The sequence below is a fragment of the Mytilus trossulus genome, chromosome 13, assembly GCF_036588685.1.
Source record: "Mytilus trossulus isolate FHL-02 chromosome 13, PNRI_Mtr1.1.1.hap1, whole genome shotgun sequence".
NCBI classification, from domain to species: Eukaryota; Metazoa; Mollusca; class Bivalvia; order Mytilida; family Mytilidae; genus Mytilus; species Mytilus trossulus.
In genome coordinates this window covers 3,006,930-3,026,696 of record NC_086385.1, presented here as the reverse complement: position 1 = coordinate 3,026,696, position 19,767 = coordinate 3,006,930, and the positions used below count along the sequence as shown (strand labels likewise).

The 19,767-nt window shown below is 32.6% G+C and overlaps 1 protein-coding gene across 1 annotated transcript; it reads left to right on the top strand.

Moving 5' to 3' along the window:
• The first annotated feature begins 5,518 nt into the window (after positions 1-5,518).
• LOC134694830 (neuronal acetylcholine receptor subunit beta-3-like) lies at positions 5,519-18,124 on the top strand. Its single transcript, XM_063555896.1, has 6 exons — positions 5,519-5,633; positions 9,438-9,592; positions 10,457-10,501; positions 13,135-13,250; positions 15,230-15,762; positions 17,596-18,124. The coding sequence occupies exons 1-6, from the start codon at positions 5,597-5,599 to the stop codon at positions 18,009-18,011; spliced, it is 1,302 nt and encodes a 433-aa protein (XP_063411966.1). The 5' UTR covers positions 5,519-5,596; the 3' UTR covers positions 18,012-18,124.
• Positions 18,125-19,767: the final 1,643 nt, after the last annotated feature.

Here is a 19,767-nt window from a genome sequence, read left to right as displayed (position 1 = left end):
TCCTCTTAATCCTATTTATCCATGTGTTGTTTCACTGTTTTAGTCTGATATGGGTTTTCATTGGGTTAGAGATTAGACCAGCTGTTTTTAATATTTTGACCTTAGGATTTGTAAAGATTTCAAGGACAATATACATTATTCAGATCTCATCTATCTTTCAAAATGAAATAAAAGAGGGGTGACGTGAACCTTTTATAAAACCAGGAACTCTTAAGATCAAACATATTTTAGTATCTCTTGTGGCATAAACAACTTACTCTTAATCAAATCATGATGTAATTGTGATTCAAATTTAAACTTCATACATATGCTCTTTAATTTCGTATTTTATTTGGCTTTTTAATTTTTTTTCGATTCTAGCATCCCTGATGAGTTTTTTGTAGATGAAACAAGCGTCTTGCTTAAATACTAAATTTAATCCTGGTATATTTGATGAGTTTATTTGTATTAGAATGGTATATTGATTTTAAATTTTTTCAGTGTCTGATTTTTTTCTTCTTCTTTGCAATATATTATTCAATCATTACAAATATAAACAATATATAGAATGATGAGTTTTAACAGTGCAATATTTAACATTAAGTTATAATAAACATTTCTGTTTTTAGAAAATCATTTGGGATCGTGTTATTCAATATACAGTGACTAATGTATTGCTATCAATGGGTTGTCTCTACTATTAGTTATTTGAATAATGATTATCAATCAGATTTTAGATTTGTGCTGATGTAAGCATTTTTGCGAATTAATTCATCTTATGCAAGTTTAAAAAGCCATGAATCTGTATTTCATCAACAAAATATAGTTCTTAATTGTAGATATCTCATAGATAATTATTTATTTATAATATTAACAAATGTATGGTAGAAAAATACAAAATAAAACAAATGAAATTTATTTTCTTTTATGATGAGTATAAAAAAGTTAAATGAAATAGATGTCTACTGGTTGTTTGATATTGCTGTGTCATTGTGGTGTACTCCATAGAAAACATTTTTTCTGGTTGTTAAATTAAGGCAACAGTAGTATACTCTCAAAATCTCAAAACTAAATTCAGAACCTGATTGACTTCTTATCAGGTTCAATCCACCATTTTCTACATTAGAAAATGCCTGTACCAAGTCAGGAATATGACAGTTGTTATCCATTCGTTTGATGTGTTTGGACTTTTGATTTTGCCTTTTGATTATTGACTTTCCTTTTTGAATTTTCCTCGGAGTTCAGTATTTTTGTGTTTTTACTTTATACTGTGGTTCAAAAGTAATAAATCAATATAGAGAAGAAAACAAAACTGGGTAACAATCTAAAACCAAGGGTAACACATGAACTATTACATGTATTAGAGGAAAACAATGGAACATAAAGGCAACAGAAGTATATCGCTGTTCCAAATTCATAAATCGATTGAGAAAAAACGATTTCTGGATTGCAAACTAAAACTGAGGGAAAACATCAAATATAAGAGGAGAACTAAGACACAACAGAAACACATCATTAAAATGTAACACACACAGAAATCAACTATAATATAACAATGGCCATTTTCTTGACTTGGAACAGGACATTTTAAGAAAAAAATGGTGGGTTGAACCTGGTTTTGTGGCATTCCAAACCTCCCACTTTTATGGCAATGTTATATATAACATCAAAATGACCACATTTCATGACAGCACTGCAATACAAATAAATGTGAGAACACATAGGAAAAAGAAACACACAAATAATAGCTTACCAAAGGTACCAGGGTTTAAATTTAATATTTCAGGCGTTTCCTTCACACAAGACTTACTAGTGACGCTCAGATGAAAAAAGATTGAAAGCCTCAACAAGTACAAAGTTGAAGAGCATTAAGGACCTAAAGTTCCAAAAAATTTGGATTATACACCTAGGGTTTTCTGCCTGGGATAAGAACATCCTTATTATTTAGAATAATTCATACTTTTGCAAACATGATACAACCGAAGTGGTGACAAACTAAATAATAAAAACAGATACATGACATAACACAACATAAACCAGCACATAAAAATACACAGCCAAGTTATCCAAAGCCATCAATGCACAAAGAGAAGTTACATTTGAATTTCTATTTTTTTCCCAAAAAAATAAGATAGAATTCAAGATTATATTTGTAATACTGATATAATATTTATCAATAACAATGAAAATGAAAATTACAATACTAATTAATATCAAAGTGTGGTAGTAATTAGATTATTAATTGTACTATCTAGCTATATTAGTGTGTCTTCTGAATCAAACAGTCAAATATATCGTATAAATTTCGTTGTCCTAAACTTAAATCTAATATAAAATGAACTAGATGTTTAATTACTTTAACCATAACTCACGAATACAACAGAAAAAGATAAGATTTACAACTACAAACATTAAAATATTTGACAGAATCCGATGAGAATAACAAATATGACATCAAATCTAAATACTTCAATTTTGGATAAAAAAAAGTACCATGACATCTCTAATAGCATTGCGAATTCACACTCAGCAAAACAGTCACAACCTTCACACTCAGCAAAACAGTCACAACCCGGAATAAGTCACGTTCGGTAATTAAAAGATCAGACGACGTAATGATAAACCACAATCTAACATGTGGTAAAAATGTCCGTATTTTGGACAAAGACACATCGTAGGGATCGACCAATTCGTGATGGTGTCTTTAAAATTTATAACTTTGTTGGAGAAGTTTCTGCGTAAGGAGCACACTCCTGTATATGAAGTCCGTATAGTGTTAACATGAACGAGAATAACGTATCAATTGAAATATGTAAACATTATACGAAGGGGCAGAGGGTATATAACTGTTGAGAAAAGAGGAAATTGATAATTGGGAAGTTAAAGTCATCCCATTTATCATAGTTTTCGTGTGAAGTCGTCCATCTGTGTCAATATTGAGGAAAAGATCAAGGAATGAAGCAGTCCTTCTAGTATCGGCAAGGTTTTGTATAGTAAATTTGTATACAAATCCTTGGTATCGGTAGTATCTTTAATTTCACTGGGATATATCAGGTGTAAGTAAAGGCTACAATTGGGTTAATTGGATTGAGAATTATTGAACGATGTAATGGCACTTATATCCATCTTAAGAAGATAATTGGATTGAGAATTATATTACGACATATTGGCACTAATAACCATATACAGAGGTTAATTTATAAAACGAGGTGATGGCACTTATAACTATCTACAGGGGTTTATTAGATTGGAAATTATAAAACGAAGGGATGCCACTTATAACCATCTACAGTGGTTAAATAGATTGAGAATACTAAAACGAGGTGATGTCACTTAAAACAATCTATGGAGGTTGAGAATTTTAGAACAAGATGATGACACTTATGACCATCTATAGAGGTTAATTAGATTGAGAATTATAGAACGAGATGATGACACTTATAACCATCTATAGAGGTTGAGTAGATTGAGAATTATAGAACAAGATGATGACACTTATGACCATCTATAGAGGTTAATAAGATTGAGAATTATAGAACGAGATGATGACACTTATAACCATCTATAGAGGTTGAGTAGATTGAGAATTATAGAACAAGATGATGACACTTATAACCATCTATAGAGGTTGAGTAGATTGAGAATTGTAGATCAAGATGATGACACTCATGACCATCTATAGAGGTTAATTATATTGAAAATTATAGAACGAGATGATGACACTTATGACCATCTATAGAGGTTAATTAGATTGAGAATTATAGAACGGTATGATGACACTTATGACCATCTATAGAGGTTAATTAGATTGAGAATTTTAGAACAAGATGATGACACTTATGACTATCTATATAGGTTAATTAGATTGAGAATTATAGAACGAGATGATGACACTTATAACCATCTATGGAGGTTAATTAGATTGAGAAGTATAGAACGAGATGATGACACTTATAACCATCTATAGAGGTTGAGTAGATTGAGAATTTTAGAACAAGATGATGACACTTATAACCATCTATAGAGGCTGAGTAGATTGAGAATTTTAGAAGAAGATGATGACACTTATAACCATCTATAGAGGTTGAGTAGATTGATAATTTTAAAACAAGATGATGACACTTATAAATATCTATAGAGGTTGAGTAGATTGAGAATTTTAGAACAAGATGATGACACATATAACCATCTATAGAGGTTAATTAGATTGAGAATTATAGAACAAGATGATGACACTTATAACCATCTATAAAGGTTGAGTAGATTGAGAATTTTTGAACAAGATGATGACACTTATAACCATCTATAGAGGTTGAGTACATTGAGAATTTTAGAACAAGATGATGACACTTATGACCATCTATAGAGGTTAATTAGATTGAGAATTATAGAACGAGATGATGACACTTATAACCATCTATAGAGGTTGAGTAGATTGAGAATTTTAGAACAAGATGATGACACTTATAACCATCTATAGAGGTTGAGTAGATTGAGAATTATAGAACAAGATGATGTCACTTATAACCATCTTTAGAGGTTAATTAGATTGAGAATTATAGAACAAGATGATGACACTTATAACCATCTATAGAGGTTGAGTAGATTGAGAATTTTAGAACAAGATGATGACACTTATAACCATCTATAGAGGTTAATAAGATTAAGAATTTTAGAACAAGATGATGACACTTATAACCATCTATAGAGGTTGAGTAGATTGAGAATTTTAGAACAAGATGATGACACTTATAACTATCTATAGAGGTTGAGTAGATTGAGAATTTTAGAACAAGATGATGACACTTATAACCATCTATAGAGGTTAATTAGATTGAGAATTTTAGAACAAGATGATGACACTTATAACCATCTATAGAGGTTGAGTAGATTGAGAATTTTAGAACGAGATGATGACACTTATAACCATCTATAGAGGTTGAGTAGATTGAGAATTTTAGAACAAGATGATGACACTTATGACCATCTATAGAGGCTAGTTAGGCTGAGAATTATAGAACGAGATAATGGCACTTATAACTATCTACAGAGGCTAATTGGATTCAGAAATATAAAGCTAAGTGCGGCTCTTATAACAATCTACAGACTGAGGCTAATATTAATTGTATTGAGAATTGTAGAGTAAGGTGATTGAGGCGCCTATAAAGTCGATTGCATTATAGTATACACATAGAAACTTTAAATATGTATGATTTTAAGTAATTTGACATCCTCGCTTGAAAAAAGGGGCGTCGGAGAAGGGATAAAGGGAGTATTTGATGTCCATTTAGAACTAGATGTTTCTTTTTTTTTCATTTAAAGAAATAAATGATTTTTAATCACATTACCACAGACATGTGTTTGTAACATATTCTCAATGATCCTTCTGATACTAAAATCATTCAAACATTGACATGTTCATTGAACTGTTTAAATAAAGTTTTTCAATGGAAACATTCACCGACTCAATTGAACAGATCACGCTTTCTTTGTTATTAGATAATAGAATAAATCGTAATTTTGATTTAAATGTCTGTTATATTTCTTTTTCTAGACGTCCATTATTTCGGTGATATTTTTTTAAAGAAAAGATCCACAGAAGTATCATTTATCTAAAATGAAGTTAATTTATTATTCGCTCTGCTTATTTATTTGTAAGTATTATTTGTTTTATTTATTTTAATTATGCTATGATATTGTATTCACCCTCCGCTTACATTTCTATTTACCTCTTAATGGAGGTATGCACATATTAATTAACTGTTTTAATGTCACCCTATAATTACTATGTTGTGCATGTATCAAGTCTATGAGTGGCCGTTCATGTCATTTGCGCGATTATATACGCGTATATAATTTTCAACGCGTATATATACGCGTATATTGTGGTTTTCAACGCGTATATTATCGTTTTATACGCGTATATTGTTAAAATAAACACGTTTATACTTTATTCCAATTTATTTATCATATACGCGTTAATATACGCGTTATTTGCATAAATATACGCGTTAATATACGCGTTATTTGTGTTAATATACGCGTATGAAATCATTATATACGCGTTAATAAACATTCGTTTGTCTTATTGTTTTAACCACGCTTTCATTGGTTAAAACAATAAGACAAACGAATGTTTATTAACGCGTATATAATGATTTCATACGCGTATATTAACACTAATAACGCGTATATTAACGCGTATATTAACGCGTATATTAACGCGTATATTTATGCAAATAACGCGTATATTAACGCGTATATGATAAATAAATTGGAATAAAGTATAAACGTGTTTATTTTAACAATATACGCGTATAAAACGATAATATACGCGTTGAAAACCACAATATACGCGTTGAAAACCACAATATACGCGTTGAAAACCATAATATACGCGTTTATCGGACCATTGATAAAATATCACGTTGTGATTGGTTAAATGCCGTCACATGGTGACCCCCTATGAGACCGTAGGGGGTTAGTAGGTTTCATAGGGGGTTCATGACGCGTTAATGGCGACGTCATCTATTGATGTTGTTGCGTTTCATTGTTTATTTTTCAACAAAACGACGCAGAAAAAGTCCAGCGTCCGATAAATTCGTTATACGGTTAACTACTGACCCCATACGGATCCATAGAGGGTGAATAAAATTCATAGGGGACTCGGCCTCCGGCCTCACCCCCTATGGATTTTACTAACCCTCTATGGATCCGTATGGGGTCAGTAGCGAACCATATAACTTATAATATATACGCGTTGAAAATTATATACGCGTATATAATCGCGCAAATGACATGAACGGCCACTCATACAAGTCTCTGTTGTGATGTCTAGTAAGTTTGGTATTCATATCATCTTATCAAATATATGTATTTTATGCCCCATTTATGGGCATAACGTTTTCTGGTCTGTGCCTTTGTCCGTTCGTCAGTCCGCCTGTTCCTCCGTCTGCCCCCCTGCAGTTTAAAGTTTTTGGTCGAAGTAGATTTTGATAAAGTGGAAATCCTATCAACTTGAATTTTGGTACTCATGTTCCTTAAGTAATGATATGATCTTTCTAATTTTAATGCAAAATTAGAGATTTTCACCCATTTCCACGGTCCACTGAACATAGAAAATGATAGTGCGGATGGGGCATCCGTGTATTATGGACATATTCTTGTAACTTTTGCTTTGGCGTTCAGAATTTTTCTTAGAATGTCATTTATTATCTGCAAAAATATGCTATGTTGTCTTTACATAAACCATTCTCAGTGTTATTTATTCTTTTGACAAGATCTAAACTATTGGTGACCTTCTGCTGTTGTGTTTTTTTTTATTTTGGTCGGGTTGTTGTCTCTTTGACACATTCCCCATTTCCATTCTCAATTTTAATAAAATTGAGAATTGGAATGGGGAATGTGTCAAAGAGACACCAACCCGACCATAGACAAAACAACAGCAGAAGGTCACTAATAGGTCTTCAATGTAGCGAGAATTCCCCGCACCCGGATGCGTCCTTCAGCTGACCCCTGAACAAATATATACTAGTTCAGTGAGAAAAAACGCCATACTTATTTCCAAATTGTACACAAGAAACTAAAATTAAAAAAATACAAGACTAACAAAGACAAGAGGATTTCTGACCAGGGACAGGCGCAAAAATGGGGCGGGGTTAAACAAGTTTATGAGATCTCAACCCTCTCCCTACACCTCTAGCCAATGTAGAAAAGTAAATGTAGAACCATATTGGTTCTTATTTCTGGTGAACTTAATAATTATTGAGTAATTATAAGTTAACTATATATAGCTAGATGAAGATAATGAGTTCTGGATATATAAAAATACACAGGATGATCGGGTTCGCAATAAGAATTGTTTATTGAGTAATTATATTTTACAGGTGCATGTCTACCAACTGTATGGGGGTCGTACTCTTTTGCTTTAGAGTAATTATATTTTACAGGTGCATGTCTACCAACTGTATGGGGGTCGTACTCTTTTGCTTTAGAGTAATTATATTTTACAGGTGCATGTCTACCAACTGTATGGGGGTCGTACTCTTTTGCTTTAGAGTAATTATATTTTACAGGTGCATGTCTACCAACTGTATGGGGGTCGTACTCTTTTGCTTTAGAGTAATTATATTTTACAGGTGCATGTCTACCAACTGTATGGGGGTCATACTCTTTTGCTTTAGAGTAATTATATTTTACAGGTGCATGTCTACCAACTGTATGGGGTCGTACTCTTTTGCTTTAGAGTAATTATATTTTACAGGTGCATGTCTACCAACTGTATGGGGGTCGTACTCTTTTGCTTTAGAGTAATTATATTTTACAGGTGCATGTCTACCAACTGTATGGGGGTCGTACTCTTTTGCTTTAGAGTAATTATATTGTACAGGTGCATGTCTACCAACTGTATGGGGGTCGTACTCTTTTGCTTTAGAGTAATTATATTTTACAGGTGCATGTCTACCAACTGTATGGGGTCGTACTCTTTTGCTTTAGAGTAATTATATTTTACAGGTGCATGTCTACCAACTGTATGGGGGTCGTATTCTTTTGCTTTAGAGTAATTATATTTTACAGGTGCATGTCTACCAACTGTATGGGGGTCGTACTCTTTTGCTTTAGAGTAATTATATTTTACAGGTGCATGTCTACGAACTGTATGGGGGTCGTACTCTTTTGCTTTAGAGTAATTATATTTTACAGGTGCATGTCTACCAACTGTATGGGGGTCGTACTCTTTTGCTTTAGAGTAATTATATTTTACAGGTGCATGTCTACCAACTGTATGGGGGTCGTACTCTTTTGCTTTAGAGTAATTATATTTTACAGGTGCATGTCTACCAACTGTATGGGGTCGTACTCTTTTGCTTTAGAGTAATTATATTTTACAGGTGCATGTCTACCAACTGTATGGGGGTCGTACTCTTTTGCTTTAGAGTAATTATATTTTATAGGTGCATGTCTACCAACTGTATGGGGGTCGTACTCTTTTGCTTTAGAGTAATTATATTTTACAGGTGCATGTCTACCAACTGTATGGGGGTCGTACTCTTTTGCTTTAGAGTAATTATATTTTACAGGTGCATGTCTACCAACTGTATGGGGGTCATACTCTTTTGTTTTAGAGTAATTATATTTTACAGGTGCATGTCTACCAACTGTATGGGGGTCGTACTCTTTTGCTTTAGAGTAATTATAATTTACAGGTGCATGTCTACCAACTGTATGGGGGTCGTACTCTTTTGCTTTAGAGTAATTATATTTTACAGGTGCATGTCTACCAACTGTATGGGGGTCGTACTCTTTTGCTTTAGAGTAATTATATTTTACAGGTGCATGTCTACCAACTGTATGGGGGTCGTACTCTTTTGCTTTAGAGTAATTATATTTTACAGGTGCATGTCTACCAACTGTATGGGGGTCATACTCTTTTGCTTTAGAGTAATTATATTTTACAGGTGCATGTCTACCAACTGTATGGGGGTCATACTCTTTTGCTCTAGAAGATTCTCTGAGAACAACTTATCTAGATACAGGTTATAACACATTCGTCAGACCTCTACTAAATGTAGAAGTCACATTAGCACTAAATCTCATCACTCTCAACTCACTGGTATGTACAAATAGTAGGTTTTTACATTGTGTATTTTTATGGCTTCATTTATATATAATGCGTTTCTTCTTTTGTTAACGTACGTGTTTATTTTGCTGCTCAACGTGATAAAAAGATGTTCTATCTTGCTGTACAACTTTATTACAATAAATTTATCTTGATGTATTGTCAAACAGTACGTATTTTTCTCCAATGCTGTATAACTTCATGCACTGTGTTTGTATATTACTGTACGCGTTTATTTTTCTGTACAACTTCATGTACAATATATTTATCTTGCTGTATCGTCAAACAATTATACCTATCTATCTAGCTGTACAACGTCATGTACAATGTATCTATCTTGCTGTATCGTCAAGCAGTACTTTTCCGTCTTTCTGAACTCTGCAACCTTTGGTACAACTCCCTCCAACGACGGATTAATTTATAAGTAGATTTTTGTCCTCGCAAAACAGGAGAACCCGTTTATTTATGATATATATGCCAAATCTATTTGTGTGTCCCACCAACGATAGAAGAGGGTCATAATGTTTTCTGATATGTGGGTCAATTCGTCCGTTCGCCCGACTGTTCGTTCGTTCGTCTGTACCGCTTCAGGTTAAAGTTTTTGGTCAAGGGAGTTTTTGATGAAGTTGAAGATCATTCAACTTAATAATTAGTACCCATATTTCTTATGATATAATCTCCTTAATTTTAATGCCAATTTAGAGTTTTGATCCCAATTTCACGGTCCACTGAACATAGAAAATGATAGTGCGAGTGGGACATCCGTGTTCTATTGACACATTTGTATTGCACGTTATTTTTTTTTTAATTTGTGTAAAAACAGTGTTCATGGCGTCATCTTTTACAATATTTTTTTAGAGTATTAGTGACCAGACGATGTCTATAGCTGGATATCTCACAATGGTAAGTGAAAAACAGGAAATCTTAGAAGAAAAAGGGAAATAACTCTACCAACCATCAACAATTCAATCTACTGGTTTTATGCAAAGTAGTATAAGCTGGTTTTGATTGAAACGGGGAATGTGTAAAAGAACCAAAACACGACCAAACAACAGAAATCAGCTGAAAGCCACCTATGGGTCTTCAACGAAGCGAGAAATCCTGCAACCGAAAGTGGCCTTCAGCTTGACCCTAAATGATAATTATAGTTCAGCGAAATGGACGCCAATCTAAACTCCGAAACATACAAATGAACCCAAATTAGAATTTTTTTCCGACGTAGTCGGTATAGTTTCGGTTTGTGCACTTTGAACTTAAGGACGCTTCACTATGGCAACAGACTACGCATGCTCGAAAATACTTTCTGTGATTGGAAAAAATGCCGTCATGGTGGGTGATTTGGTTGTGTTTGAAAAAACGTCTCGAAAGTTATATCGTGATTGAAAGCAAGTGAAAAACTATAAATATTTGAACTAGATCTTACAAAGATTTATATTTTTATTAAAATAATTGTTTCTTCAATAGTTCTTTGCATCCATGAAAGCTGTTTATTCGGGACAATTATATAATTATATAATTTTTAATGTAAACTTTGTTGTACGAACGTACATGACTTTAAGAACGCACCTACGCATGTGAGATTTCCGCAGGGTTTTGGTGAATGTAAACAGAAAGATACTACTTACATGTATACTACCAATAGTTTCTACCTTTGTTACCCATAAATTAAGTTTAATGTAGACAGTAGTAAATGTATATTAGTTTCTTTTTATTTGCACTAGATTTTTTGCCAATTTTTTTTTTTAGGTGTCATCACAATATTTTTATATATCATTGCGTTAATATAACCAGACTTAGTAAAGAATTTCTTGTAGTAACATTCAGATGGAGATTTTATTAAACAGGTCCTGCATCATTAAGTCAATGTGCGTTATCGAAATGATAGTTTTAAACATGTACTCAAATCTTAATACGTCGGATATCTTTTTTAAAGATAATTCTTGTTTGTATTAAATGTACAGAAAAAAACTACCAAAAATTAGGGGCGATCTAAGGTGATCCTGAAGGAAATTTTCCGTCTTTTTTCTGATGAGTTGTTGGCTGGTTTTCTAATACTTTTGAATTTCCCTCATTACTTCCAATCAGAAAGGTATGCTTTGGTTTTTTTTTCTCAATTCTAACAACACAGAATAAGTTAAGTACAAGTCTTCAGAATTTCTTTTACATATATATGTCGTGTACAAGTTGCGTTTTTGTACAGGTTATAACATGTACAAAAATATTGTACGTGTTGTAACTTGTATAATGCAAAAATACAAGTTATAACATGTACAAAAGTACCTCATACATGTTATAACCTGTACAAAATATTGCTTAAAAATGGTTTTAACTTGTACAAAATTTAAGCCAATCTTAATGAAGTAAAATGAACATTTAAATTTACCAATGCATAAAGAACAACAATAAATAGGCCATAACATGTCTCTTTCTGTCGAGGGCAATGATCACATAGTTACAGAAATATATGTTTCATCACTTATGTTGGAAAAATGTGTTTTCATGTGATTGAATGTTTTATGTAGTCCATCATGGCTTTAATAAGTGTGACACTATTTACTAAAAGCTTGTATTTCCTCAATGACAATTACATTAGATACTAGTACATGTAACTAAATTCTTCCCAAAATTTTAAGAACGATGCCTAATAATTTTGGGTAATACTCCTCCCTCTCGTTTTATAGCATGCAAAGACTAAAACAATGTCTTATATGCTTACTCTGTAAAATCAAGAGAGAGTTGAAATAGTTTTCATTGGACCACGTTTCATTATAAATATCTTTGGATCTACTCTTCAACATTTTTGACCTTCAGCATGACTTATGTAAATTCATAACTCAATTTGTTTTATAAATTATAAGATTATTTCATTAGGCGAATGTCATTTTTATGTTTTAAATATATATCCTCTACTTTGAAAGCATGTATTTGTGTCCTTTGGATGTTGTCTGCTCCATGGGCGGGTTGTTATCTTTTAGACACATACCCCATTTCAATTTCCAATTGTATTTGTAGACACATCTTCCCTGGCTATCCTCTTCTGTCTTTTAGTGTCAACTAGAATGGAAGTATTTTACTATTGCCTTCAAAGTGGACACTCACATTTATAATTCATCAAATAAAGATATGTCTATAGATAGTCATAAGAGAATCATAAGACACGTCCTAAGATATACATGTATCTTATGACAAGTCTTAGGAATGCTCCGTAATACCGACCCCTGGACATTAACTGTATTAAAAAAGGACAAAACACACTAACATGAAAGAATGATAAAAAAGTTATGAAATATTATTGATGTCAATAACATCTGTTGCGATAATAGAAACATATCCTTATTTTTCGATTTTGTACAAGTTAAAACCATTTTTAAGCAATATTTTGTACAGGTTATAACATGTATGAGGTACTTTTGTACATGTTATAACTTGTATTTTTGCATCATACAAGTTATAACATGTACAATATTTTTGTACATGTTATAACCTGTACAAAAACGCAACTTGTACACGACATATACATATATATATTATTGTAGACATGGTCTGATAACAGATTAGACTGGTCCTCAGACTCAACATACAGTAGCAGTATACCTGCGATATATAGTAATGAGAACTATGTTTGGAGACCAGCTCTTATTATTGAAAACTCGTAAGTATTTCTCCAAAGATCTATTGCAAGAAAATATATCAGAATAAAAACCCTACAACATTTGATCAATTCAAAACAAGAAAATTATTTTACATTTGGCCAATAAATGAAGGACTTTTTTAGAATTTGAAAGGGGTGACGCGACAATGAAGATAATTTTTAAAAAAATGGCAAAAAGGCGATAGTCAAATGTCCCTCAAAAACAGACTGAATAAACCCCTGTTCATTATATTTACAACATAATTGTTCATTATACTTACAATATAATATAACAAAGAAGATGTGGTATAAATGCCAATGAAAAAACACTCCACAAGAGACCAAATAGCACAGAAATTAACAACTATAGGTCACCTTACTGCCTTCAACAAAGTCCATGCCGCATAGTCAGCTATAAAAAGTAAAATCACAAAAATACTGAACTCAGAGGAAAATCAATTTGGAAAGTCCATAATCACATGGCAAAATCAAAACGCATCAAAAACGAATGGACAAGAACTGTCATATTCCTGACTTAGTACAGGCATTTTCAAATGTAGAAAATGGTGGATTAAACCTGGTTCTATAGCGCTAACCCTCTCACTTTAATAACAGTCTCATCAAATTCCGCTACATTTACATGATGCGTTAAATAAACAGTCACAATTAATAAAATAGTCAAAATATGGGAACATCAGTCATCGTATAACAATTTTAAAAGGAACAATTTAACAGGACACAAAAACATCTACTATCTACGAACACATGGATTGATTTGTGTGTCTGACGTCAGAAAAATTATATACGTTACATAAATTTGTCGTTCAATGTGCATACAATAGTTATCAAAAGTACCAGGATTATAAACAATTTTAAAATTTACATAGGCAATGAACGCATGCAGGGTTAAAAAATCAAAAGTATGTAAGAATAAATTACAGAAATAGACCGAGATTCAAACTAGTCCAAAAGTTATACATAGAATTTATCAGAATCCAAAACTTTTAAAAGGAACAATTTAACAGGACACAAAAACATCTATCTACGAACACATGGATTGATTTGAATGTCTCACGTCAGGAAAATTATATACGTCACATAAATTTGTCGTTCAATGTGCATACAAACAATTTGAAAATTTACATAGGCAATGTACGCATACAGGGTTAAAAAATCAAAAGTATATAAGAATAAATTACAGAAAAAGACCGAGATTCAAACTAGTCCAAAAGTTATACATAGAATTTATGAGAATCCAAAACTTTTAAAAGGAACAATTTAACAGGACACAAAAACATCTACTATCTACGAACACATTGTTTGATTTGAGTGGCACAGATTTAAAAGGCACAGAAATGATAAATATGAAATAATTAAAACGAGAAAACTAACGGCCAAATTTACGTACAAAAAGTGAACAAAAAACGACAACCACTGAATTACAAGCTCCCGACTTGGGACAGGCATAAACATACATCATGTGTCGGGGTTAAACATGTTATCGGGATCTCAACCCTCCCTCTATTCTGGGACAGTGCTGTAACATACCAACATGAGAACGAACTATAAAAATCAGTTAAAAAAGGCTCAACTCATCAGATGGATACACATAGAAATACTACACAGAATGGATGTGGCCGGGTACTTGTATATCTCAACAACAAAAAGACACTGAAGTGCGTACAGATCTGAGTACTCGAAGCTACTGACATCTAGTGCACAGCAACTAACAACTAAGTCTTGTCTAACCTAATAGGTTTGTTTATCGATTGAAAGACAATGCATCTGCTTAACAAAACAAATTAAAAATAAAATTATTTATTTGTCTTTTAGAAATTTGAAATTAAAACAATTTGTTGACCGAACACAAGATGAATATTCTGTGCCTTATAATATATTTAGAAAATAAAGAGTTTCTGTTTTTATTGTATATCTCCATTTGTCAAGAAAAACAAAAGTAAAGAAATACCAGATTTTACGAATTGTTTTATATTTTGTAGAGTAAAAGATATTTCGGTGATAAGTGATGAAAACGTTCTGATGAGACTCGAAAGTACGGGGAATATAACTTGGACACCCTCGGGAATTTACGTAACACACTGTGAAACAGATGTCACTTTCTACCCTTTTGATACGCAAGAATGTGACGTCACAGTATCTACATGGGGATATACTTCAATCGAAATAACCCTTTTCATAGCATCCGAGGCCGTAAGGTTGAGCTATTACAAAGAAAATGGAGAATGGTCGTACGAAGGGTTTTCAACAACTTCAGCTACAAACACTAGAGAAGGATCATCGACGCCTCAAGTTTCATTTAAACTCAAGTTTAAAAGACGACCAGCTTTCCATGTCTTGAATTCTTTGATACCAATGGTTTTATTGGCACTTCTGAGTTCCATTGTATTCAAACTTCCTCCTGATTCTGGTGAAAAGATGGGCTACACCCTGACCGTTTTATTGGCGTATGCAGTGTACCTGACTATTATATCAGATGATCTACCCTCTACATCGAACTCCACGGCTATCTTAAGTATGCATATAAATTACAAATAAACATCGAACTCCACACCTATCTTAAGTATGCATATAAATTACAAATAAACATCGAACTCCACGGCTATCTTAAGTATGCATATAAATAACAAATAAACATCGAACTCCACGGCTATCTTAAGTATGCATATAAATTACAAATAAACATCGAACTCCACGGCTATCTTAAGTATGCATATAAATTACAAATAAACATCGAACTCCACAGCTATATCTTAAGTATGCATAAAATTAAAGAGTAAATTAACAACAATACCGAACTAAATGGAAAAAAAAGTCTTTTATCAAATTGCAAAATCAAAACTCAAACAAATCAAACGAATGGAAAACACATGTAATTTCGTAAATAGAAATACGTGAATACCACAAAGATAGCAGATCACATAACGTTATATATATATATATAATACCAAAAACAAAATTAAATTTGATAATTGTAAGAAAATTAAAAATCAATCAGATACCCCCTTTACGCCCCTCTATTTAAGATTAATCAGATACCCCATTTACGTCCTTCTCGATAAAATCAATCAGATAGCCCCCTTTACGCCCCGGCCTCTATATAAAACGAATCAGACAGCTGCCCAAGTTTTAACATTTACCACAAACATCACTATCAGAAAAGGCGGGAGATTCCGAACGGACCTTCAAACGTTTACATCGAAGGCTTACTTGGTCTTGATACACCATTGCACAAAAAACGACCAGAAAAACGAGTAAAGGAGACAAGCAACAATTGACAAAGCACTATGTTATAAACTAAAGACTGAGCACAACGAGTCACTATAAACACCGGAGGTTGTCTCTCGTGCTTTGAAAGGATAAGCCTATCCTGCTCTTCTTGTGACACCATCTGTCTATAATCACTAAGAAGGTATAATGCAAAAAGTTATTTCTGTACTGACAGTAAAAAAAATCTCATATCGGCTTGATCAATAGCGTCTTTTGTCAAATATCAATGTTTCCCGTCGTGCAACTGTGGCCTTCTGGCTTTTTTACTTTACTTTCCCACATTAACATGTTTTCAGTCTTTTGTCCTAGCATTCGAAGCGTGTTGTCTGTAAAGCCTATATTTATAATTTTCAGCCATTTATGTATTGCTCGTCCTAGCATTAGGAGTGTGTTGCCTGCTAACTCCTTTATGTATATTTTTCAACCATTTATCTACTGCTCGTCCTAGCATTAGGAGTGTGTTGTCTGTTTACTCCTGTATGTTGATTTTTCAGTCATTGATCAGTTGCTCGTCTTAGATTTACTAGGAGGGTGTTGCCTGTTAACACCTACATGTATATTTTTCAGTCATTGATCAATTGCTCGTCTTAGATTTACTAGGAGGGTGTTGCCTGTTAACACCTACATGTATATTTTTCAGTCATTGATCAATTGCTCGTCTTAGATTTACTAGGAGGGTGTTGCCTGTTAACACCTACATGTATATTTTTCAGTCATTGATCAATTGCTCGTCTTAGATTTACTAGGAGGGTGTTGCCTGTTAACACCTACATGTATATTTTTCAGTCATTGATCAATTGCTCGTCTTAGATTTACTAGGAAGGTGTTGCCTGTTAACACCTTCATGTATATTTTTCAGTCATTGATCAATAATATTGCTCGTCTTAGATTTACTAGGAGGGTGTTGCCTGTTAACACCTACATGTATATTTTTCAGTCATTGATCAATTGCTCGTCTTAGATTTACTAGGAGGGTGTTGCCTGTTAACACCTACATGTATATTTTTCAGCCATTTATCTATTGCTCGTCTTAGCGTTAGGAGTGTTGCTTGTTAACACCTATATTTATATTTTTCAGCCATTTATTTATTGCTCGTCCTAGCGTTAGGAGTATTGTCGGTCATTATAACCATTTACGTCCTGGATTGTCATCACAAAGATGAAGACGTCCCAGTTCCAAAATGGCTGACAAAACTGTCGACTGGTTGTCTCGCTAAATTTGCATGTTGGAAAGATCATAAATGTTTATGTGGAGGACAAGTATATCCAGACGGAAACAGGAGAGGGTATCCGAAAGAAACGGAAATGAAAGGCAATCACAGTGATGAGAAACGTGCATCTTTTAACGATAAGAAATGCAAACACGATAGTCTTACATGGAAAGACATATGCCATATTTTAGATGCGTTTTTCTTAAGACTGTATCTCATTATAATTGTTGCTATGACGGTATTATTGTTACTGGCATTGACGATAGGTTATGTTGTCAAATGAATAATCAATCATAAATAGGATTACTGATTGCTCGGAACACTATATATATTTTAACACTTTTTATTTTCAATGAGGATTCGATGTCTACGAAACACTTTAAAGTTATAAGGTGATATAGGAGTCTAAAATAAAAATGATAGAATTTGTTTATACTTTGCCAAAACGCAGTATCTATTGATATATGTTGAAAAATATAATAAAAATGATAGGTCACCGCGCATTTTTTTGAGCTTCATGATATACAGGAAAAAACACCATTTTGTGATTAGAAACTAAACAAAATGATAGAATTGTTAAAAACTTAAGGAAAAGATAGATTTGTGACAATGCTTTGAGAATATCAAAAGAAAAGATAGGGTCACCGTACGCTTTTTCCGGATAAAATACAAAATAGGAAAATTCCATGTAGAATCTTTCAGAAAAATGCATAGTTTTAGAGTTACCTACCCTTAAAATGACAATTTAAAAAAAATAATAAAAACAACGAAAAATAATCAACCTTTGCAAAATTATTAATATTTATAAGTTATATTCCTATAAATTGGTTCTTTAAAATGAAAATTCACATTAAATATCTGCATTCCTGCATCAAATTTTGCTAATTTGATAGAAAATATGTACCTTTGGTTCTCTGTTTTTTACAATCCAAGATGGAGGAAGACACCCATACCACCTTAAATTAGGATTCGATGTCTCGGAATACTATATGTTTTCAATAAATATTCAATGTTTTGGAACACTATACATTTTAAATGAAGATTCGAAATTTTGGAACATTTTATATTTCTAATGAGTACTCGATGTCTTTTTAAAACACTATTCATTTTAACTATGTATTTTCAACGAGGAATCGATGTCTGCGGAACATTACATCTTTTCAATGAATATTCAATATGTGGGAAAACCTTCATATTTTCAACGAGGACTCGATGTCTGCGGAACACTATACATTTTTTAAATTAGGATTCGATGTCTCGGAACATTACATATTTTCAATAACGATTAGATGTCTCTGAACAGCACATATATTCAGTGAATCTTATATGTCTCAGAACACTATACATTTTCAATGAATATTTGATGTCTTGTAAAACTATATATTTTCAGTGAAAAGATGATATCCTGAAACACGATATATTTTAAATGAAGACACAATGTCTTTAAACACTGTATATTTTCAATGAGGAATCGATATCTTGGAAAACTTAATATTTTCAATGAAAATAAGATGTAATGAAACACTATATATTTTCAGTGAGGGTTCGATGTCTTGGATCACTATACATTTTCAATGAATATTCGATGTCTCGAAACATTATATATTTAAACACTTTTTTATTTTCAATTAGAATTCGTTTTTTGCGGAACACAATACATTTTAGTTAGGATTCGATGTCTTGGAACACTAAACATATTCAATGAGGATACGATGTCTTTAGAACACTATTTATTTTCAATGAAGATTCGATGTCTGTGGAACACTACATATTTTCAAAGAAGATTCGATGTCTTGGAATAAAAGAAAGATTTTTTCTTGACTACATTTAAAACTTATTTGATGTCCATTACATCGAGATGTGTTTCAAATTTGACTTATGCCATGTTGTCTTATCAATTGAGTTCTAAACGTGATAGAATCGTACTTGTATTTCAAATCAATTCATCATCTCAAACTTTGTGTGAACAGTTCCAAAGATGATGAAAAATTCATATAGCAAGCACATTGTTTTTGTAAATACATTTCACGCTGTTATAT

Coding starts and splice junctions, on each gene's coding strand:
- LOC134694830 (XM_063555896.1), top strand. CDS start 5,597: ATGAAGTTAATTTATTATTCGCTCTGCTTATTTATTT. Junction 5,634..9,437: donor TTCGCTCTGCTTATTTATTT/GTAAGTATTATT, acceptor TATATTTTACAG/GTGCATGTCTACCAACTGTA. Junction 9,593..10,456: donor TCATCACTCTCAACTCACTG/GTATGTACAAAT, acceptor ATATTTTTTTAG/AGTATTAGTGACCAGACGAT.